At 35.0% G+C, this 24,526-nt stretch overlaps 1 protein-coding gene across 1 annotated transcript in view; it reads right to left on the bottom strand.

The window, feature by feature from the left end:
• Positions 1-24,526, bottom strand: part of LOC145980178 (uncharacterized) — a 310,650-nt gene that overhangs the window by 110,707 nt on the left and 175,417 nt on the right. Inside the window, exons 8-14 of the mRNA XM_083113212.1 lie at positions 21,352-21,369; positions 16,965-17,036; positions 16,644-16,724; positions 12,024-12,131; positions 6,832-6,939; positions 4,172-4,336; positions 3,736-3,897 (exon numbers count right to left, since the gene is read on the bottom strand). Coding sequence (XP_082969338.1) covers positions 3,736-3,897; positions 4,172-4,336; positions 6,832-6,939; positions 12,024-12,131; positions 16,644-16,724; positions 16,965-17,036; positions 21,352-21,369 — 714 coding nt within the window. The remainder of the gene's footprint in view (positions 1-3,735; positions 3,898-4,171; positions 4,337-6,831; positions 6,940-12,023; positions 12,132-16,643; positions 16,725-16,964; positions 17,037-21,351; positions 21,370-24,526) is intronic.

The following is a 24,526-nucleotide window of genomic DNA, read 5'->3' as shown; positions in this document are numbered from 1 at the left end:
CGTCGCGGTGCTCCCAGTCGGTGAACACGATGAAACACATTTTGTGGCACTTTCACTTTCACCTGCTCATTGATGATTTTTGAAGCAATCACTTCACACTTTTCACCCTCACTTTCATTGATGCCATGAAAAACAAGGTTCAGGCGGCGGTCATATTGTTCCAGGGAATTCAGATCCTTTCGCACTTGCTTCACTTGCTTGTCTAGCTCAGAGATTTTCCTCTCGAGATCGTTTTTTACTTCTTGAATGGCATCCTCCACGGCAGATTTAATTGCAGTGGTCAGCGCTGGTTTAATTTCTTTCAACACCGCATCACTTGCAAATGCCAGGGCGATGCGTCTGTCCAGGTCTCCGAACTGTTGGTTGAGTTCCTTCGCTATGGCTGTCGAGATGGAGTTTCAATCCGTTGCCACTCAGCTTTGCTGATTCCCATTTTTCGGGCAATATTGCTCTTAACAATTAAAAAAAATACGACAGAATAAGTACTTGTGCTGCAGTATCCCCTCCTCCGTGCAAGCTCGAGTTGGGTAGACGGACCCTCTTACATGCGGTTCACAGCGGGCGACTCAAGCGGAAAGAGAGAGCTATTCATGCACGTCCGAACTCCTTGAAGGCTAACAACATGTTTGTTACACTTGATAAGTCCCTGTTTCTTCGATGACGTAGTCAATCAACACTCCTATCTCGCCATGTTACGGGCATTTTTTGTTCCACAGCTCCAAAGAATGAATATCCTGGGACGTTCCTGGTTTCAACAGGATGGAGCACCGCCTCACTATGCCATCGCTGTCCGGGAATATTTAAGTGAAGTTTTTCCCAATAGGTGGATAGGACGCGGATCGGTACATCATCCGGCGCCTCTGGATTGGCCTCCCAGAAGCCCTGATCTCTCGTCTTGTGACAATGTCCTCTGGGGCATTATTAAGGAAAAGGTATCACAACAACGATACCAAACAACAGAACAATTAAAGGACGCTATTAGGGCAGCCTTTCAGACAACAATCACGAAAAATTTGCTTCGTAAAATCTCACAGAAGTCATGGCGCCGTGTCATTTTGTGCCATGACAATAATGGTGGTCATACTGACCTTTTGGATGCGTGAACAACATCCTGGTTGACGCTGAATCCATACGTCTTACAAATTGTTATATTGTTATTATCATAATATAAAATTATGTAAAATTGTTGGTGTCACACGACATGTGGAATGAATGGCTACCTTACACTTCATTATATTATATTGTATTATTATAACGTTGTATTATTATCAAGTTATGTAAAATTATGGGGGTAACAAGACATATGGCCCACCCTGTATATTGTTTATATAAAACAGTGCAAGTGCAGGCCGAAATTCGCCCCTCCCAACTGTAACTTCTGGATTCGTCACTGATTCGTATGCAAGCCAAAATACCACTTAGGAGAATGGAATCATATTATTGAGCTTAGGTTTTTCAAAAATGTTAAACATTTATTTGCTGCTAGTCTGAATATTACAGAATACAAGTTTAAAATGTAGTCCAGAAGTGTGCAACAAAATACCTGGGTAAGACAAATGTTGGTTGGTTGATTTGGTGTTTTAAGTCCACTTTATGCACAGTAAGGCTAATCGGGACTGGACCTACAGTTTAAAGTGGGATCCGAACCACTTGTACCTCCACCGGGTATCGAACCCGGGACCCCTTGATTACAAGGCGACGACGCAACCACGCTAAGACAAATGTGAACAGAGAAACACAAATTTGAAGTTCAGATACATACCATAGAAAGGAAAGAAACTTCTTAGGATATTATACTATCATTACCACCACCTTCAGAGGGTCTCCCCGATTGCGCAGTGGTAGCGTCATCGCCTTGTAATCAAGGGGTCCCGGGTTCGATTCCCGGTGGAGGCACATAGTGGTTCGGATCCCACTTTAAACTGTAGGTCCAGTTCCGATTAGCCTTACTGTGCATAAAGTGGACTTAAAACACCCAATCAAAACCATCTTCAGGTAAATATACGTATTTTTTTAAAATATAAAGTTGCTCGTATAGAATTGGCTACAATTTCCAGGGAAACATATTGGTATGTTTATTTTTAACATAACTTTACTTCATATGTTGCTATCAAGTTTTTCCCGTTTCCTATATCATCTACAGGGACTTTTGATACATGTTTGCATTTCCGTATTTGTGTTAGACCCGTGCTTCCACATTTATGGACGCCCTTCATAATTTTAGTGTCTTTTCTCAACGAGTGTAAATAAATAACCTGGGCCAATCCATGAGTTCACATGCTTCATGTGATATCTTGTGAACAAAGACATTGAGCTCATCCACATCATCATTATAGTTTCAGAATGAAGACATTGTTACTGCCCTGAAGAGTGAGGTCTGTGAACAACGTTGTTTTTGTCAATTCAAGAATAACAGGAGTTCCGGGTGTGACTCAAACGACGGTAAAAGCTTCACCCGCTACCACAAAATTTCAAAACTCTGTGTATTTTTACAACTTTTTATCCATCATATTTTGGGGGGAAATGTAGATTGCAACCTATCATCTCATGTATTTAATTCCAGTGAAAAAAAATATTTTTACTGCTATTAATTTTTTTAAAAAGTTCCGAGTGTGACCTACGTAAATACCTCATTAATTAACTCTATTTAATTCCATATTACTCACCTAACACTTTAACTGGACAATATCAAAGGGGAAAAGAACCTCCTCAACTTATAAATCTTAATAATAGCCCAATTGATTTGTGAAAATTACAAATTTATTCATCATTGCTTGTACACTCAATTTTTTATGTTAAAAGACAACCTTTATCACATTTGCCACTTCTCATTCTTAATCTGAATTCTTAAAGCCATTCAAGGACATGTAAATATCAAATTAGTAACTATTTAGTGTCCCGTAGCTACTAAGCTAAAGCTAAAGTTTAAGTTTAACGCTGTTTAAATAGTATTTGGACTAATTTTACTTTTTGAGTGGTAGGATCACATTGTCATGGATTGGCCCACCTCTTTCTACCACGTAAAATAATTTTACTTCAATTATTTCTGATGTAGTCTACGGTTATTACAAGCATAAAACAGTTTTATGTTGTGACGTTTCAGGAAAACACAGACATTTATTCTTAGTTTTATTAAAGATACAGTTATAACAATGGTTACATTTTTTAACAAAAAAGAATCAGTTATACAATGGATATTGTCAATGTCACATTGTTGTTATATAGCAACCTAATGTGAAATATGCAGTCTGTTTTATTATTTTTTTTAGATCAAAAATGTGGATCACATTTTCTAAAAATTATGAATCCCAAATATCATCAGGCAATTCAAAATCATCATTGCTTTCACAGAGATTTTTGATGTTTTCCGTTACATTAAATTTTAAAGATGGTGGCTTACTCCACTTGTGAAAAAGAAAACTCCACAGTGGGTCTATATTACCATTTTCATTATTTAATTTATTCCAGTGTTCTTCTGCAATGAACGAAGCTTCCCAGACATCCAAATCTATGTTTAACTTCACTCTTTTTAAAACCCTTTTCTTTTTAATCATAAACTGTGTTTTTACGCTTGTAATAACCGCAGACTACAAGAGAAATAATTCTACAATGCAAGAAATGCGTATATACAAGAAAAAGTTTGCTACATTCGTGAATAACTTTCAAATACGAAACCTACAAAACTGGGTTTCATTATTATTATTATTTTGAAAAATTTAAGACGTTTGCACTTACCAGTTGTCCTGGAGGCCCTCTGAGGCCAGGGAACCCTGGTTCCCCCCGTTCTCCTTTTACCCCCTTCTCTCCAGACGTACCATCGCGGCCAGCAGGGCCAGTGAGACCAATTTCCCCGGGAACTCCTCTGCTGCCTGGAATTCCTTCAGGACCTTGTGGACCCTAAGGCGGAAGATAAATCAAAACCATTCAAAACATTAAATGATAAACGCCTTTGATACAACATACTATTTTAAGGAATTCTGACATTTAAAATTAAGTTGCAATGAACATATCCATTACAATACCATCTTTTCAAGTACCTAACAAATCAGAAAACTTAATACAGAAGAATTACCTTTCAATTCAAGAAATTAAAAAGTCAACGCAATAAATAAACTTTAAACTTAAACTATGAAACTAGCTTCACTATATTAGTACATTCTACAAAACTTACCGGAGGTCCAATGGGACCAGGAGGGCCTCTTGGCCCAGTTACCCCCGTAACAGATACTGATTCTCCCGGCAGTCCCCTGGGCCCTGGAGGCCCCTGCGTTCCTGGCAGCCCTGGGAGTCCAGCTTCACCCCGTTCTCCCTTGAGGCCTGGAATTCCAGGCAATCCCTGCAATAACAAATAGTTTTCATTGGACACTCACCCGAATCTAAAATTTTCGAAACTTCGTTTGTACTGATTATTTGGGAAAAATGTATTAGGACTATGTTAGAAACAGATTCAATTGTGGTTAAGATTCATACTTTTAAACATTAATAAGGTTCTACAGAATAATGTTATTTTGGGTACCTAAAGGAATCTGAAGATAATACTTACAGAGTTTCGTGTTCAACATATTCAAATTTGGAGAAAGTTATAAAGTCTCATATTGCTGTCAATAATTGCATTATTTTTTGATAATAAAATAATAGAATGATAAGAGGAAGATGTAAGAATCATTATACTGATAGAATCATGTCAGTAACTTGTTATAATTTATTAATTATTACTAAAGCAATGAAGGAAAAATGTGAATACTGATGGATCCTTCAAATAACACCACCCTGCATTTTGTTTAAAAAATCGGATGATTTGAAAGCAATAGGTGATTCTGGAAGTATTTTGAATACTGATCACGAAAATGACGTCCATTTTTTCCCATCACGTCAGGATTTTTCACAATTTCACAATCAAAATTATCATATTCGTATTCCATTACACCTATTACAGAAAGCAAGAAAATAAATTTAAGCAATCAAAATTTAGGTTGCTTACAAACCAATACGTCATTCTGGTAGTATTTTGCTGGCTGACCATGCACATGATATTCATTTTTCCCCATCACGTCAGGATTTTTCACAATTTCACAATTAAAATTCTGATATTCGCCATTCCATTTCGTATATTACAGAATGCAAACAAATAAATTTAAACAAAGGGAATTTCGGATTTTACAAACCAAAAGGTGATTCTGGAAGTATTTTCATTGCTGATCATGCAAATGATATCCATTTCCCCCATCACGTCAGGATTTTTCACAATTTCACAATCAAAATTATCATATTCGCCATTCCATTACGTCTATTACAGAACGCATGGTTACTGATCATGCACATGACATATATTTATTCCCATCACGTCAGAATTTTCCCCTAGATCATGATTTTTCTCCACGTCATTAAGTTCAATCAACACACATTGAGTTTTGGACATTTTGTGAAGGAAAGTTTTATGAGGGATGGAATTTACGTAATCAAAGTTTACAATTTTCATATAAATGTGTCTTGTGAGGATGGAAGGTGGATTAAATGCTTATTATTCTATGTGCATTTATAGTTTGAAATTGGAGGATTTGTATTGTAGAAAGCCAATATTTTACCATCATTTAAACAGAGCCAGCCATCTATTGAGGAAATCATGTCACTACACATTTTATTGTGAAATTAAGGGAGTTAATATACTGCTATTTTCTGAAAATATTGCACGTGATGGGTAAAAATGGATTTCATTTTTGGAATCAGCATGCTGAAATTATTCAGGAGCAACAATCATCTGTGAGTCATCCGAACCCATGCAGGCCTGTGTAATATTTAATGTGCACGCACAAAGAATGTTTCAATGTTTGTCATATTCCTCATGATATGAGCTGTAAATAGTTTTCCAAACACGAACGATCGAACGTGTACATGAGATGAAAAGCTACTGGCAATAAAGAATAGAGTATGTATAAAGCTTGTAGAAGTACAAGTTATAAGTAACAATAATGCCACTGAAATGAAAAGAAACAAATCAGGTTATGGTGTCCAGAAAGTTTTGCATTATTATTGCTAGAAGCCTATCTTATTCTTATTTTCTCTCAGTTTTATCAAAATATTTATCTGTTGAATGATATTCAATTACTAACGATCTTTGTTGTTCACAGTTCCCTCCATTACAACGACATAGTAGTGGAAATTATTCTTCTCAATAAATTGGCGACTCTCACCTTTTAAATCTGTTAATTCTTATATATCTGCCACCCAGAGAAAATAAGTGAGTGAAATAATAACCAAATAAAAATCTCTCCTAATAGAAGCTAAAAAATTTCATAAAACTGTCATGTGTAACATTCCTTTATTTTATACTTTATTGCTATCCCGGATTATACAATAATCCAGTTCCAAAACACGCCCCAAGCACAAAATCTTTCATTGCCAGAGAGCGAAAACTTCAATTCTTTCTGCCTCTCCGGTGTGGAGAGCGTGCAACTCTTTCAACACAATTTCATGTGTAAATAACACAATCGATATTTTTGCAATGAGTTTATACAATTTAAAAAATAGTATTACTGGAACGCTGAATTTATTGTAGTAATATTATGTAATTAGAGCACCATAATTGGGCTCGGCCTGTTGAGCTCTATCAATAAATAAATAAATAAATAAATAAATAAATAAATCCACGCAGGTTCGACTTTACATGACACAAGAATTTAAACCATAATTCGAAATCATGTATAACTAGATCCTTGAAATTGGACCAAATGAACATCGCCATACTTAGATATTACATAACACATTCTAAACGTTTAATAATCCATCCCACACACATTAGAGCAATAAACAAAGTTAAAGAATGTTACTTACTTGTGCTCCCCTGAGGCCAGTAGAACCTGATTCTCCAGCTTGCCCTTTTGCTCCTTGTGGACCGACGGGTCCTCGGGGTCCAGGTGCTCCTTGGTTTCCAGGCAGTCCCTGGAATATGGATTTGAATTAGTTCTCAAAATATTTTACCTTTAAATTTACAACTAAAATACACGTTATATCTATAATTAATTGAACGGATAACAGTAACATTTCTCTTTGATGAGATTTTTCAGAGGAATATTTCAAGAAAAATGGGTATAAACCTGATGCCAAATATTCCTAGAGTATTGCACATGAAGTTGATTAATTTGAAAATATCCGTATATGAATGACAAATTTGACCTACATTGTAATTTATTTCTAGACTGTATCCTGCAAGTTACTTCATTGACGACGAAGAATGATGTAAAATTTTTATTTTTTAAAATAAAATTCATCTAATAATTGAAGACTAAAATTGGTAAACGCTATAAGTGCCACAAGAATTCAAACACCGTTTTCTACGTCAAACTGTGAAATGTGCCATGCTTTATAATGTGATAAACGTGAAAAGTGGCTGGTAGCCCTCTAAGTAGTTCAAAGGGCGTGTAAAAAGGCACTAGTGTGAACGTTCGTACGGGCTGAACGATGCTATTTCCAAACACTTTCGCTTTTGGCACTTACAATGTTTACCACTTTTAGTCCTCAATTTTTGTGCTATATTTTTTACATAGCATATGTAAACACCGAACATACAGAATGTAACTTAGTTTCAATTATGTTTCGATTTTTCAATACAATTATGGTACAGGAATAAGGAACTGTTATGTATGATTACAATTTCGTGTGAATAAAACTAAGCACTTGATAAATTTTCCACTTTTGGAGCACGTACAGTGGGATCCATGAATATTACCGTGCAAATTGCCCATCACCATGTTTGTGTACTTTATTTCATCCAATAAGAGCTTCAATAATTAAAGGAAAACTCAAAACAAGCTGTTGACAACTTCTGAACCAGCATACATAACAATTCATAGCTATAAACACATAGGATGTAAGAGAGAACTTAATGAAAATAGTCATGGACAATATGCAAGGTAATACTCAGAGATCCCACTGTCCTACATTTAGCACGAACAAAAGCCCAAGAATTTGCTAACATAGGGATGAACGGCAAATTGTCCATGACCAGTGGCGGCGATTGGGTTCCAAAACCGGGGGGGGGGGCAAGGTGCTAAAACTGGAGGGGGGCAAAGACAGTATATTTCACTTTGTAGATATGATTTAGTATAGTGTGGGGGGCAAAACTGTAAACCGTAAATCGAAATTGTCACTGTATCGCAAACTTACGTTAACATTTACTATGTGTCCGAATAATTTTGTGGAACTATTTTTGCAACGGTAGGGATTCATCCTTCGTTATATTGTTGCTGATGTTCTTTTTTTAACTTTTTATCGTCCAATTTTGTGCTAAACATGATATTTTTTAAACGAAAATCAACTTCAAAGCTGTACACAGATTTCACTCCCTTCCCGCTCTTAAACGTTAGAAATTTACTGTGTGTCCGGATAATTATGTGACTCACTGTATTTATAAATTACTATTTCCGTGTTTTCATACGTAACGAAGTGCCTATATTTCCTATTTTCATGCAATTTTAGAGCCTGATCCCCTCCTTTTAGAGTCTATGTCTTTAAGTGTCAACTTGCATTCTCACTTGAGAAATCTTACTGTTCTGTATCCATGTAAATGAAGGGCTTACCTTATTTCACTTCTACAATCTTCTTCAATGCCCAGCTTAAAACGTCTGCTGGATCCTTTGCATATTTTTTGGTTGCATTTAATCGACACCAGTAATTACTTGCGTTTTAAAGCACATTGCAACTGTTAGCATATTTCGGAAAGTTTTCATTATATCAAGAAATATAATTATTAATCTGAAGTTTGAAAAATGATATTTCTAACAAACATAATTGACCTAAAATGGTAGTTAAGCTATGCAAGAGAATCCTGATATAATTAATAAAAGAAGATAAATTAAACATACATCTAACTTTTAGATATATAAGAATAAAAAATAGAAAACTTCATCTTACACATTTGTACTGTTTTGATATCTACAGGTAGATTAGCTTAAGGATGTAATAATATATATATAATATATATATATATATATATATTATATATATATATATATATATATATAATATATATATATATATATATATATTTCTTGGTGCAATAATACTTAGAAGTTGTAAAACATTACAGTGATTAAGTTACTATAATACCATGCTCATTACAGTCATCAATGATATCAAGAGCATTACTACTGTATTAAAAACAAATAATCTATTACAAGTACGTGTTTACTTCTAAAATGTAATTCACATTAGTTTACAACACAAGGGAGGCTACACTACATCACACTACCAGGAAAGTACGATGGATCTGAAAATTTAGTCGTCTGTGAGTTATAGCTACACAGAAAAGGATTAAAACTTACATGCGTGGGCATCAAATCACATATAGTTATAACTACTTGCAGTGTGAAGTTGAAATTAGATTTACTCTTAGGAGTACAGCGAAAAATTCATACTACTTAATGTAACAGTTTTATATTACTTCAACAACAATAAAAAACAGCTCATTGTGCAATAATTGTTGAGGTCGCTGCATGAATTACAAAGTGGGACCTCCCTAATGTTGCAGTAAGACTTCCACTAATCTGCTCTGACCAAAACCATGAGTAATCAATCTACGATAATATAATATTGAATCTAGCAAACCAAACCATTCGATTATTTATCCCATCTAAGCAGTAAAAACATGCAGCTTAATATTATACTTCACCAAAAAAAAACTGCAAAACCTATAGGCTACGTATCATATGTAAGTTCGCTATTGGTTATTTATGAAATATATTTGTAGTAAGACAATATAATCATGTTTGTCTCTCTTAAAAATTGTTTTTCATAATTTCAAATTTGTATTCAAGTAGATATTATTTTATGGGTCGAATGTAGTAACCACTCACTTGAAAGGGTTTTGTAAATTTTATTATTCTAAATGGTGGTGGGCGTAACTTTCGCTCTGGCAAATAATGCCACATTTTCCGCTTGTTACAAATTTAGGTTATTATTACATAAAATGAGAGCAAAGATAGTGGAAGTCTTTGTTATTTTACCAGTTAAACAGGTGCGTGTCGATCCACGTGTTAGGTGCAACCTACAGGGCGGCCTGTGAGACCTCGCTCTCCCCTTTGTCCCGGTAACCCGGGGAGTCCTGGTTCTCCGATCGGTCCAATGGGTCCCGGAGGTCCAGGTCTTCCCTGATGGACGAAACAAGGTTAGTCCGTAAGTCAAGCACATGCTTATCGTATTAAGTTAAGATGTTACAATGTAGTTATTAGTTCTGCATACTAGTTCATAGATCATGTGCAACTTCAAATACGAAGATGTTACATATACTTTTCAATAATTGTCAATGTATATATCTAGCAAGTATTACTGGAGGGAAATTATTTAACTTGATTTGTGTGAAATAGCAGACCCTATTATTTTTTCAAGGTTACGATGCAAGTAAATACATGCTTGTCTCTGTACGGATTATTACACAGAAGATTTATGTAGAAAATTATCATGATTCACTTGAAGCACAAAACTTCTTTCGAATTCTAATTTATTTAGTAATTAATTTACACAGAATAATACAAATGTGTATTGATTATATAATAATTATTATTATATTGTATATAATTTTTAAATATGCCCAGAAATTGTTAATTACCGTTTTTCACAGTATAATAGTCTCAGATTTTAGGCCATTTTTATGCACAAGAGAAAAAAGGTGTGTGCCAATTATGTGAACCTTTCTTTTAAATAAACTGTGCTGGTATTACCGGTCCCTGAAAAGCATTTATTAATAAGTAAACTGTCTATGGTGCAAGATTTGGATGAAGGGGTAAAATTGAATATTCCAAATCAACGCATGTTTTCCGGTTTGAAAAAAGTTAACACATTAGTTGCTAGTAATTCGTGTGTTGTAGTCGAAGTCTTACACATGAGAACATTTACTAGTGTTTCCAACTACTGACTTACAAAATTTAATCTATGTCTGAAGATTCTGCATTGCAATCATTGGTTTCGTTATCTGACGAACCGATGTGACGATTACGCGATGAAATGTTATAAATAGGACAACCATACGTTCCGTTTTCATCGGGATAGTCCTGTTGCAGAGTCACGTCCCACTGATATGATTACAAAACTCTATTTGTCCCGTTTTATAAATGTCTAGGAGTTCGTTGAAAGCCAAGTTTAAATTTGAGAGGAAAAAAATGCTCAAAAAATGCTAAAAATGTGATAAATGTTAAAAAATTGAATTTTTAAACTGGCATCATAGTAACACTGTGCAAAAACTGCTGAACTGCGGTGAAGAATAAAGTTCTTTTGAAAAAGACTGGTTCTTCTGCATGTCTCAACTTCAGTGTAGCACTAACATCAAAATTTGATCACAAGGTATCACAAACACTATGTAATTCATACCAAGATTAGAAAATTAATACCTCTTGAAAACGGGAAATCACATTTTATTTATTATTTATAATGGATTATTTATGTGATCGACAGTTTAATAAATAATAATAACAATATTTTTATAATTAGGTTTCACCGTTTTCCTAGAACATTTCCCCTGAGTTTTGCAATTTCCACTTGGACATCTAAATCTAACGACCACTGGTTTGGTTTGACTGATTGGACGGTAGGTGATTTTTCGGGAGAAGGTAAACTAACCTCCTTTTGGGTCAAAAATATTATGGTCACTCTAGATATAAACCAATTTTTGGACTGAAGAAACAGGGTTCGACGATTATTCACTAAAATAAGGTTTTTAATTAATAATATTCATGTGCATTCTGCAAATAAACGTCATTTGGAATAATACGTCAAAGGTATCATTGTCCTTGTGCATTACTCTCACAACAAATAAATACTTTGTGCTGGTTATTTTGAAGCAAATGTGCAACATGGTCTATGAACACCTAGTAGCAATTATTTCCGATTTATTGTGACTCCATAAACTCTACCTGTAACGAATGAGATGAAGTTAGTATTAATGGTGATATTATTGTGAGTGTAGTGGGGGCATCCAATTGGTTTCTACTGGATTAGTCGTGCTCGCAAGTACATGCATGGAACACACGTACTGCATCTCCTGGAAGTCCCGAGTCGCCCCTCTCTCCCTTTGAACCTGGGAGCCCTGGAAATCCTTGAAGACCTCGGTCCCCTTGTGGTCCTGGGGGACCTTGTAGACCCTTCGGGAAGAAACATAAAAATAATTCCTCAAAATGCACTCCATAAATCATGTAATGAATCCGTACTCTTCATTTCGAAATTCATTCTGCTTCTCGCATACTTTCAAATATAGTTGCCATATTGAATAACACGGCAATGAGATTTTCCCTGGTTTTTCTTTCCTCAACTTGATATTATAATAACATTTTGTTTCCTTTTAATACACAGGTCATAGTTCTTTGTAAGAAAGGTACTATTTATTCTTTCAAAGCAAACAGTGATAATAACCCACAGGATAACCTACAAACTTTTCAAGAAACGTATCTGTATTAACAAAGTATTAAATGAGAGAAAAATGAAGTAAAATACGTATATATTTTCTTTGTATTAGCATTTTGCAAACAATGGATCATCACGTTGTCAATCAATTACAAACTAAATTGTGTTAACTACTTTTAGTTACCAATAAATCAGTGGCAAATAAGTAAGATGCGAAGCATTGATATTGAATTTTGTACTTTTTGTGGATTTGAAGAACGTCGTTCAAGATTAACCAATCATATTTAGCAAGTGTTAATGCACACTTTTTTAAAAAAAAATATTTTAACATTTAGGTGTCGAAGAGTAGAGTAATTAAAGGACGCGCAAATACATACATGTTAGAATTGTACTAAACAGCATTTCCAACAATGTTAAGCCTTTTCTACAACAGTATAGCTCTTGTCTAATCTTACGGCGGGCGGCCTACATGCTGGCAAGGGAAGTGGGGTGCGGCGAAGCGACAAATTCAGCCCCATATGAAACGCAGCAGCCTGTAGAACGAGGTGAGTGTAGTACGTCCTCCCACAGCTTCGTAACTCTCGGCGCCACCGCTGTTGTCTGGTTGGTTGGTCTGGTGTGTATTCTCCGCTCCCCACTTCCCTTACCAGCATGTAGACCGCCCGCCGTAAGATTAGACAAGAGCTATAGCAGTGCGAACTTCTAAACTCCTCAGGCACAATAGATTCTACTTTGTATCACCGTCTGAGGAAGATTGCTAGAAGCCACCGTTTAGACTGTGTTCGCCACTTCCTAAAAGTTTGGTGACGTGTAATTTACGAAGCAGGAGATTGTGTTGAAAACATATATATAATTTCTGTTTTCCAACCTATGAACTACTTCTAGTCCTACATGTACAAGAAACGTGTTCTTATTGTAGACTATTAGAGTTATGCAATTAATTGTTAGAAACATTGTTTTCCAGATTCTCAGGAATATAGGAGATGTATAGTCTACATCTTGCAAAACTTAGTAAGCCTAATCATTTGATTGTATACTCTGTCATATCTGCAAATAGTTTCTAAAGATCTGGCCACACATTTCAGAGATGTTTTGGGAACGGAGATCTTTCGATTTTTTCGAGTCCTTATCGCCAACAGTGCAAAAAAAGGGATCTGTCCACAGAGTTCAGTACCGGTTTCGGAATGGAAGTCAGAATTTACTGGTCGCGTCAGAATTGAAAATCATGTTCTCTTCCATGGAAATGCCACGAAATATTTTTAGCGATTTATATATATTTGACCGAATATATCACAACTTGAAAATGATTGAATATGATATGAATAGCAAAAAGACCTTAAACCTTACAATCCTTTAAGAAAAAATGCGGATTTTATATAAACAAGAAACTAGAGTAAACTACCAAGCGGCTATATTTAAATTTGTTTATTCAGTGCCCTCTGGAGGCGTTCGAAGCAACAGATTATTGTGAATATTGTGAAACTTGATATAGAGGCTATGAAGACCATTGGGAATATGGTGTTGGAATAACAGCAATCAGAAATCGGATATGTAGAACGTTATTTTTAGATTAGGCATAACTTACTCCACATGCCATCATTTCACTAAGAAATGAAGTCCAGTTTTGGCTTAATGTTTTCATCCAGCTTTCACCACATCATGTGCCTTCATCAGGGGATAAGACAAGAACTGCAGTTACCAGCCAGAGATTGAGTAAGAAGGAGTGACTGCATTGTATTGTACCATTTTAACCTAACTTACCTTCCCATGTTTTTAAACTCTATTCTTGTCTTATCTTCTGATGAAGCCACGTGACGTGGAGAAAGCTAGAAGCAAACAGTAAGTATATGCTAACACTGGACATCATTACTTAGCTTTATTTTTAGTTTATGTCAGTACATATGTATTCAATATGCTCACCGTCAACCTGAATAAACCTTTGGAAGCGTAAGATAGCGATCAGTGATTCATCAGCAGGATGTTATTCGCTATACACTAGATTTCAACCTCATGTTTACTCCATAGCCTCACCGCAATCCGTTGCTTCCAACAGGTTTCAGAGAACTCTGAATGGACAACTTTAAATATGGCCATTTGTAAAAAATCCGCATTTTGTATGACAGGATTGTAAGGTATTTGTTGCTATTCATATCATTTTCAGGTTGTGACATATCAGGGGAAATCTATGTAAATCGCTAAATATTGTTCCTGGATGGTCCGTGATATGAAAGAGAGTTGCTTTTCGATTCTGACGCGACTAGTAAATTGCAAGACTTAGGCCCGGTTTTGACGGAAGCATTCCTTTCAACATTTTTGCTAGCATAAATGTATGTAAATGCTTCTACAACGCTAATAGCAAACAGTACTTTACAAGGAAGCATTCCATATTACATTCCGGTTAGCGTTTACGATTGCTTGGTGAGTGCACGTGACATAGAGGTTGTTTCTGATTGGTTATGCTAAAAAAAAATGCTACGCAAATAGGACGGATCCTATCCTTGAGAAATTCCATGAAATATGCCATAAGATTTTTCACCTTACACGGTATCATTTTGGTCATGGCATAAATGTTAACAAAAAGGCTAAGGAAAATGCTTTCGTCTAAAGCGGGCCTAGCATTCCCAAACCAGTACTGAACTGTGTGAACAGGACTTAATGCATACTCCGTTCCAAATATTTCGCTTTCATCTGGAAATGTGATAGACTGGCTTACTCCACAAATCAATTATCTTCCTCATAACTAGAAGCTTTTAAAAGAAAATTATAAGTATCATGGACATCACAGCACACTTGCTTATGGATACAGCTGTAGCCGTACGGTGAAGTTCTTGACCTGATAGCATGCTGACACCCCAGGGATTTAATGTTACATTACAATTCCTATGAATCAAAAGTCGGTGGCTGAGATGTGGTCTAAACCTTAATTTCATAATTACTTACACATTCCTTCTAGATGTCAGAACGACTTGTCTTTCCTGTTTCCTTAACTGGTTTGACGACTAAGTAGAATTCAATACTACATCCAGTCACAATCACTATATGGACAAGAATGCAAATGCAGGGCATGTAATTTACATCAAACGATGCCTACCATAACAATAACTAGCATGTATGGCAACATGTACGGATGCATTTCTTTGGACATTAAGGAAACAGCCATAAAAATGATTCGCGAGTGCGCTAGGTGTTCAGAGTACCCTCTCACCACATGAATCTGTCGACAATGGACTTCTTTATGTCATTTATTGAACTTGCACCTTGCCAATGGCTATAAATCCTTGGAAAATATTGCTTCATTTTCACCTTGTGCTTATTGGATAAATTAAGCCCCAGTTGTAAATCTTGCATTATTGCACATTTGAAAACCCTGTTTAATAAGAGTAGGATTACACTGTACTCCAAACACTGCATGCTGTTGCTTGAAGAAAAACTGTATAATGCACGCCATTAAGAAGAAGTTTATAACGTTTCGTAAGTAGGGAAAATCCCTTGTTCCGGGAACAACAATTCCTATTCATTCTCTAAAAAAACACAATTGTTGGAGATGTGCTGGGTCTAAGACATTCGCACTGAAATATTTAATTTCAAATGCAATGTCCTGTAAAAATGAAAAATCAATCACAAAACCTTGCAAATAGAAATTTATTAACTTATCTACGTTTTGATTTACAAAAAGAAATTAACACTACATGAATCAAATCTTAATAGTAACTTGCACCAAGTTAGTAGGAATATAATCGATTTTGAAAGCTGTAACTTGCTTCCATACGCACACAAGTTACTCAAATTCAATCCCGATATTAACCACATCAGGCTATTGTGATCGTTCATTAATCTATTTCATGAACTCATCATTCGTCCTAGTGGTTGTGATTAAACTACATGCAATACAACTCACATTTACAAGAAAATGAAACATTATCAAGGGAATAATGAAAGAGACTGAATTTTGAAGAACACATTATACAATGCAGTAATTTGCATTTACGAATATATTTTCACGTCTTTTGTACAGACCAGTCATATATTGATTCTCGCATTGGTTACAGTGAACAACAACTTGGGTTCAGTCCCATACCCCCACATGTATGAGAAAATGGGAACGACATTTAGCTTTAATATTATTCTCATACTTTTGATGATTTTGAATTATATCCTAATGTATGTGGTTGCATTATGTACAATAACGAGAGCAATAATTTATAAAAGCACTTCTAAGATATGTAACTAAGAAGCAAAAATATTATACTTACTTCTGTGCCGTTAAATCCAGGAGGGCCTTGGGGACATATCGTCTCACATGTGGTCGGAGTGGGGGCAGGTGCTGCGGGTCTCTGGAGAAGAGTAGCGACAATTTAGCTTAAAGAAAAGTATTATATACATATATCAAATTAATTTTTGTCACTAACTCAGTTGATATTACAGTATGTGAACTATTAAATTTAATTTGAAAATTAATGTGAATATACAACTAAACAAAATATAAACTCCAAGCCAAATTTTAGATTCTTCAGGTCATGTTTGTTGAGAGTATAAATCCCCCATTCCTACGGAAGTTAAAACAAATTACTCACGGGAAGTTCGTCACAGGCTTCTCTCTCTGGTCGTGTAGGATCACAGCTCAGAACCATCCATTGGAGATCAACCTGAAGAAGACAAAAAGGTGTCGGTATTATAATAAATATACTACTTAATAAATATTCTTAAAACAGGGATGTCTAGATAATAAGCTGCAAACAAGCTAATGCTATATATATATATATATATATATATTTGTATTTATCATAAAACTGCAAATCATAAATTTATGCTGAAATTTGCATTCCAAAAGATTCAGCGTGTCTTTCTATTTCAGACAGAAATACGTAACACACAACACGAAGTATATCTTGAGAAACGGTAACCTTGCTATTGTTATAAAAGTTTTCCATCAATAATATATGTGAAAGCATAAACGGATGAAGCTCCCACAGATTCTCACTAATGCAATGGTATAGTCACAGGCAATACAAATTGGATGCTTATATCCTGAAATATTCGATTACCTGCAAGACGTTAAGTGTTTTGCCTAATTCTATGGAAATTAGTGGATTTTAATAGCAAATTTTCAATGGTAAGTCCTGCCACCGCCGTAGATTTATGCAATACACACAGAACGCCTTGCAGATAAGCGTGTATTTCAGGTCCTACGTGTCGCTTTTGTATTACCGTTGACTGTACATATGTCAATATGCTTCATCAAATATTGATTTTGGTAATGTTTTCTAACTGAAAGTTGTTCCCCAGTAATGTCATATCATGTAATGAAAATGTCATCGAAGCAAGTTACTATATTTTTTGTGTCAATTGAATATTCCGTAAAGTTATACAATTTGCAACTTGCTTAATAATAATAACATGTTATTATTCCCTCTGGGGCACTAGTTCATGGCACTGGTTCATGTAAGTTGCACTTTGATAGGAATTTTACCTGAAATTTGTATGCAATTCACCATTTTCTATTATAGAGTTTGGAAACATTTCTATATCACGTTACACTATGCACCACAGAACTGAAGTCGATACAAGTTTCTACACAATTAGTATTTACAGCATAAAGGGATTTTTTAGTTTCCTAATCTATTTTTCCAATTCGACATTCGCTTTGTTGCAAATTATCTATTTCCATATTGATAGCAATGCAAAATAACTACCGAGAGATTTACTATTTCAAGAGTCTGAAAATAAATTTTGATTATATAGTAATCTGTTTGCTATAATCACCATTATGGAAAACGACTAAATTGTAATCTAACAATTTCTTAGTCTTCCTGATGCTGTGACTTATCAGAGCTTGAATTTTCTCTAAATAATGACATTTATTTTCAGTTGACAACACTGAAAATAGTGTTGGAGTGAAGCCATGCAGATGGAAGTTACATGTAAATGAAAGGTTTTTCACAGAATTTCTTAGTTCTATAGCCTATGACACCAATCGTCCCGGGTTTCAATTCCAGACTGGGCATGGGTGTTCTTTGTGAGTGTCCCTTCATAAATGTCATCATATTATCACTCATCCTCATCTTCGGGATTACCCAAAAGTGGCAGAAAAGCGAAGTAAAATTTAAAAAATCAACAAATGAAGTAATTCTACTGCAACTAGCAGGCAACAAATAAAGGTGATAGACAGAAGCTATAACAGATTATTTAGAGGACTGATTATTTTTTTCCGAGAAGAAAGAGGTTAGAGAGATTAACACCCCTCGGGGAAAATGAACTGTCCCTACTATGCAAAGACAAAGGGACAAAGAAAAACGCGGTGAAGTTTTTCGAGCAGTGTTTGTTGAGCCTTTGAGTGAAAGGCCGCGTTGCTTCACGCGTTGGCTGCAGTAGTTTACATGCAGCAGTTGGCGTCGAGATCTCCGGGTATGGAGAATTCGCGAATTTGATAGTGCTATCGGCAGCAAGTTGCAGTTAGATATTCGGGGACTGTTTTTGTAGATGTCGTTTGCCTAGTGGACAGTTAACAGTGACCTGTATTCTGGACATTTGAACGTTCGCGTGATTGGGAAAAGAGCGCGCGGAATTTTATTGAAATACAGACTGTTTTCTCGTGGCAACTTGTATAGCGCGAGAAGTAAAAAGAACACTGCAAGTTGTGAACTGAGAATTGCTAATCGAGGTGACGTTGATACCAAGTTCGACCTTTGAACTATGAATGCGGCGGTGAATTACTTCGAGGGATAGACGTCGAAGATCTTCGAGGGAAAGAAGAAGCGGCGGAAAGAAGACATCAAGGAGCTTCTGCCAGTGGTGTTTCCCCCCTAGTGTCGAGAGCTCTCGAGATGTGTACTTTTATATCCAAAGTGTTGATTACAGTCAAAGTGAAAACGCAGCGCTGAGTAAATTTCGTAAGTAGGTCGACCATATTCTTTTAATTCAGGTTAAAGTGTTTATTTTCTGTTTATTAATCCATGTTACTAACCTAAGATTAATCTAAGGCAACTGGAGGTAATTTTTGTATTAGTTTTAACTATTGTAGAGATATGGAGACTATTAGACCGAGAAAACCTCGTCATGTTAATATTCACACTTGTTTATTTCCTGAACTTGTCCGACCAGCGAGTGATCCCAAGAATGCGCTAGCTTGTAACTTCCGTAAAACCAGGAACTGGAAAGGCAAACGCGTGGATCTAAACAGGATCTACCGCGTTTGAAAGGTTTAACAACCTTTCGACGCCTAGAATGATAAAAGCAAGCTCCTACCCGGAGCTCGCTCTCTTTTGATTCTGACACTCATCGACGCTACATGGATAGCTAGTCCGATTACTTTACAACACGTTACACTGCTAACTACGACGATGGAACACGGAGTTACCGCTGCCTAGCATGCTACAAGGCGCAAGGGATCGCTTGGCTTGGTGAACTGAGGATCGCTGGATAGAACCTTGGAACTGTCACGATTCGGTCTGCGAGAAGCATTAGGACAAGACATCACACACATCTACCAGGTATGAACAAGCGTGAATAACCTTTTACACCAACTTTCCATATCTCTACCCTCCTACGGAGCAGGTTCAGCCATCAGATATTATTAAGCTCTACCTAAATGTTTAAATGAAACTTCCCTGTGACCTCTCAGAGCCCAGGTAAAACGGGCTTACAACATGGTGGAGGTGCGGGGCAGTTTCATTTAAACAAAGCTCTCCAGCTTTCCAGGGCAAATTAAAAATTTATTAACAGCTAGTTTATTTTAAAAGTTTGTAATAAAGAACAGTAAAGAATCCTTGGGGTTTTCTTAAGCAGTTTTAAAGTGTAAATTAGAAATGTAAAACCAAAAATATGTTCTAGCGTAAACGAAACTGCGACGTTAAAAGTAAAAAAAAAAACTTTTATCGTTATAAAGCTTATCAAGTCTCCTTTAAAGGATGCGAAGTGCAAAACTTACTTTGCTATGCATGTAGCATAATGCATCAGGCGCGACTCTTTGTAGATGTGTTTGTTTCGGGTCTAAGGGATTAAAGCATGAGAGAGAGAGAGAGAGAGAGAGAGAGAGAGAGAGAGAGAGAGAGTTTACCAAGTTTTCACTTATATGCTGTCCATGTAATTGAAATGTACCTGAAAGTGGATTTTTGGTGAAGAAGTTACTCCACCAAAGTCGGTGCTTTAAATATCTTATACATTAAAATTAGTTACGCAAATAGGATGGTTGTAATCAATACTAAAGAAAGTAGTAATTTTTAAATTTACATTCAACTTGGTCTTTGTGTTGTCTGTACCTTTCATCATCCCTAATTAATAAATGTGTGGAAGAAGGGGGTAATTGATTGTGTCTTCGTTCCATCTTTGGACACGAATTCGTCGTTTAGTTTAGTCTAGAACATTTAAGAATAACGTGTTGTTTGTTCTTTATTGTGTCATTTAATATCGTGTACTACTTTATACTCTACTTTAGCCTTGGAAATGCAAAAAAAAAACAAACATGGCTTACTTGTAACTCGTAAGCTTTCAAGCCCTGAACAGCTTGATCCGTGTGACGTAATTTCTAGATCTTCCCCGAAAAAATAATGTTTCGTAGGTTAAAGATACAGAAAATTAAATTCCATGCCCTAATATATTTCTGATTTCGTATTCCAGAAGAAATCATAATAATACATATTGCGTTTAATAACTTTTATATAATTTAGCGAATGTAATAACTTCATCGAAGTAACTCTAATTACTAGCAACAATATGCTTCCGTCATTGAAGTATATAGACTAAGTAAAAAAAACGGTTGATGTATTAAATCTAACATATGTTTGTATTTGTATTTAACTTATTTTTTTCGTTTTCACATCTACTCTATATGCTAGTCTCAAGGAAACATGCACTTCGTGAAACTATCACCGCATGCAGCAAGCAGTGCAACAACAATGCATGCAAACTTCCAAGTTGGATTGTGCCTGGGAAAAAATGTTACAAAACTGGTGAAATACTTACTAGTTGTGCAACCTTGTACTGCAAAGGAATAAGAAACAAACGATTAGTTAGTTTTCTAAAACCCACCAAAAATGCTCATTCTGTGTATTTAATTTGTTATTAGTTATATTGATCAAGCTTAGTTAATTATTATGCTATATTGAAAAAGTGCCAGTGTTCCGTCAGCCATGATAGCAAATAAATAACCTAAATATCTAGAATTTTTCTGAAATATGGGACAATACAATCTGATCGAATATTTGTTTTTTTCTTCTTTGCAACGAAAGACTTTCTAATTTAAAAGTAAGGATATGATTATCATTTGCTTGTGGTTAATATTTTATTTTTATGAAATTTTCATAATCAAAATAATAGTGAAGCGAGTAACGAAAGACTTCCGAATAGAATAGGTGATGAACGCAACAATTGTAGATGAAAGTAAAATAGCTATTTCATCCGAGTGATTACTAGTTATCTAGTAAATCTGGTTATTATAAGGTATAACTGAGTGAATCGGTCGAAAGTATTTTAGATTGTTTTTGTCATATTGAATTCATTTCAGTCCTAATGTTAATTACTTGGGGTTATCAGCAGATCTTTCTTTGGGATCAGAGTGTAATTTGCGACTTCGATTCTATGGTACTCCAACTCCCCAGTGTCTAGATCCTTGGTCAAGATTGTCACGTACCAGGCGGTGAGGGTCATGAAGAAGAAGAAGAAGTAACAGTAAGTTAAGACAGTTGGAACTCGATAGGCACACTGAAATCTCAGATTATAATTAGCATAATTGACTATGTCTGCATAATATTTTTGAGTCAGGTAACTTGAACATCGTGTTTGGATTACCACGTTGCAATGAGATGAATCGTGTTCTGGTTTTCTTTTTGTTCTGGGTTTGATCAGCTCATATAGCTACTAGTATTACCATATTAAATAATGTGAAGAGACAGAATAGTGATATAGCTAATTAAAGTAAGAAAAGTTGTAAACAATCAAAATCAAATATGATAGAAAATTGATTTTATGTACTCAAGACTGTCTGGCGGAACACAAAAAATGTGAATATCGTTAAAAAACTAAACTATCGTGCAAAGTATGAGAGGCAAGTTGCACTGTCATTTGGTGCACCTTTGTCCTTTCTTCATGCTGTAAAGAAAACCCCTTTCATCCATTAAATTGAATGTTTATTGCTTATTTACAAAGGAAAACTAATGTTAGTTAACACAGCAAATGCTAAAAACACATATTTTCTTGTCTCCAAAATATCCCTTCCTTGTTGAGTTTAATATTTAGAATTAATACATAAATAACATTTTACACATTAGAAGCATTAATGCTATTAGTATGATGAGTTGCTATCACGAAAACACCGAGTCTCTTACATTTCTGATTTACTATACTCTAAAGTATTTACAGTTGTCAAGAAGTTTAACATCGTATAAATCCAAAAGAAAGGACAACTGTTCTTAAAGTTTTCGCAAAAACAGCTCTTGTAAGAATGCAATCAGCATATTCGTGGATAACTGTGAAGAAAGCAGATTCGCAACAAATTCTGAAATGATTTTCATTTGAAGTTTATTATTAATTATTTTAATTAGTGTTATTATAATACTAGTAATTTGGAGGTAGAAATGTATTCAGATGTGGGTACATTGACATTAAATATTTGTAAACCTTTTCGAGAGAAGTTTTAGTTTAAATTCCTCGCCAAATTTGCTTTATCTGATTCGAAAAATTTAGCATAGGTCCTTTACTGCAAAGGGAGTTTCAAGTGCAAGGATGTTGACGAATTACTTGTTACAAAAGCTAGGGTCTCTCGGTTTTAGGGTACTAACCAGCAATTCTGAAAACAATATCCTTATACAGCGGACAAAATTGTTGTTCTTGAGATCTACGAAGCAACTAAGAGTTATGAATGAAGACAAAATTAGGAATAATCTGATAGGTATGCCAAATAAAAGTTAAACGAATACGAAATTATCTTTGTCGGATCGCCTATGTGGCCTTCATCGACATTCGTCAATATTATAATTATTATTGTTATTATTATTATCATCATCTCGAATGTGAACGCCGCCTATGCAAACGAAAAAATCGAAAGTCAATATTTGCTATTAAATATATATATATAATATTCACAATAACTTTGAGATATTTCCAAACACACTTTAATTACAAACGTAAAATTTGGCATATAATGCTACATGTGAAACGGTAAGCCTTCCGAGGAACTATAATTTTGGCTTTACATTCAAATTAATTGAATCACAAATGGGCTGTATGTTTTAGTGCAGTTTTTTCATAAAACCTGATTTGTTTGGTAATGTTCAATTGTTATTCTGGACTAATTTTGTATTTTTCTTTTTACATCTTGCTAGGATAAGGATAAACAGTAGTACTACAACATATATTTCATATGAAAATTCTAAAGGAAAGATGAGAAAAATTGTAAAAATTCATAGTCGAAAATATGAGAACTGAATACATTTCATAGCAAATACGTTAGTAGATTTTTAAAATGTTAGCTGTATTATACTGGTAGCAGCTAGTACAATGCAGGCCACTAATAATATAGTTCAGTGCATAACTTACAAGGTTTTATGAAGCTTTACATACATTTTACCAATTCCATAAAAAGCACCTTTAAATATATTGTCAAACCATATTTCCAAAAAAACTATATAGTTAATTCATGAAGTCACAATTGAGAAAATTTTGGATATCGTGGTCTTATAGAGAATAAGTAATTAAAATGTTGAAGCTTAAAGTTACCATGCATAGTTATTACATAATGGATTAAGATATATAATATGAAACATAATTCCTGAATTTGTTGGAATAGTGAATAATGAGAGAATGTGAATTAAGAATTACTTGTAGATTTAACATCATAAATAACAAACAAGTTGTTATATTAATCTGCAATTTATATTAACTTCTACAATATAGTAGATGATTGAAAGGGGGAAGAATTAATGTCATGGAGGAAAACATATTTACCTTTGAGATATCGAACCTGAAAATGGAATCCGATTTTAATTTTGCTAAGAAGTTTTAGGGAAAATAAATTACAATCTAAATCAATAAAATTTCAAAATTATTGCACGTTACTATTTAAGAAATACCTGTGGCAATTTATGTCAACCATATAAATAAGTAAAATTTTCAATACATATTTCTACATATCTTCTTACTG

This window comes from Lepisma saccharinum, chromosome 27 (genome assembly GCF_977018435.1).
Source record: "Lepisma saccharinum chromosome 27, izLepSacc3.1, whole genome shotgun sequence".
NCBI classification, from domain to species: Eukaryota; Metazoa; Arthropoda; class Insecta; order Zygentoma; family Lepismatidae; genus Lepisma; species Lepisma saccharinum.
Note: the sequence above shows the minus strand (reverse complement) of the source record. Positions and strands in the feature narration are given on the sequence as shown.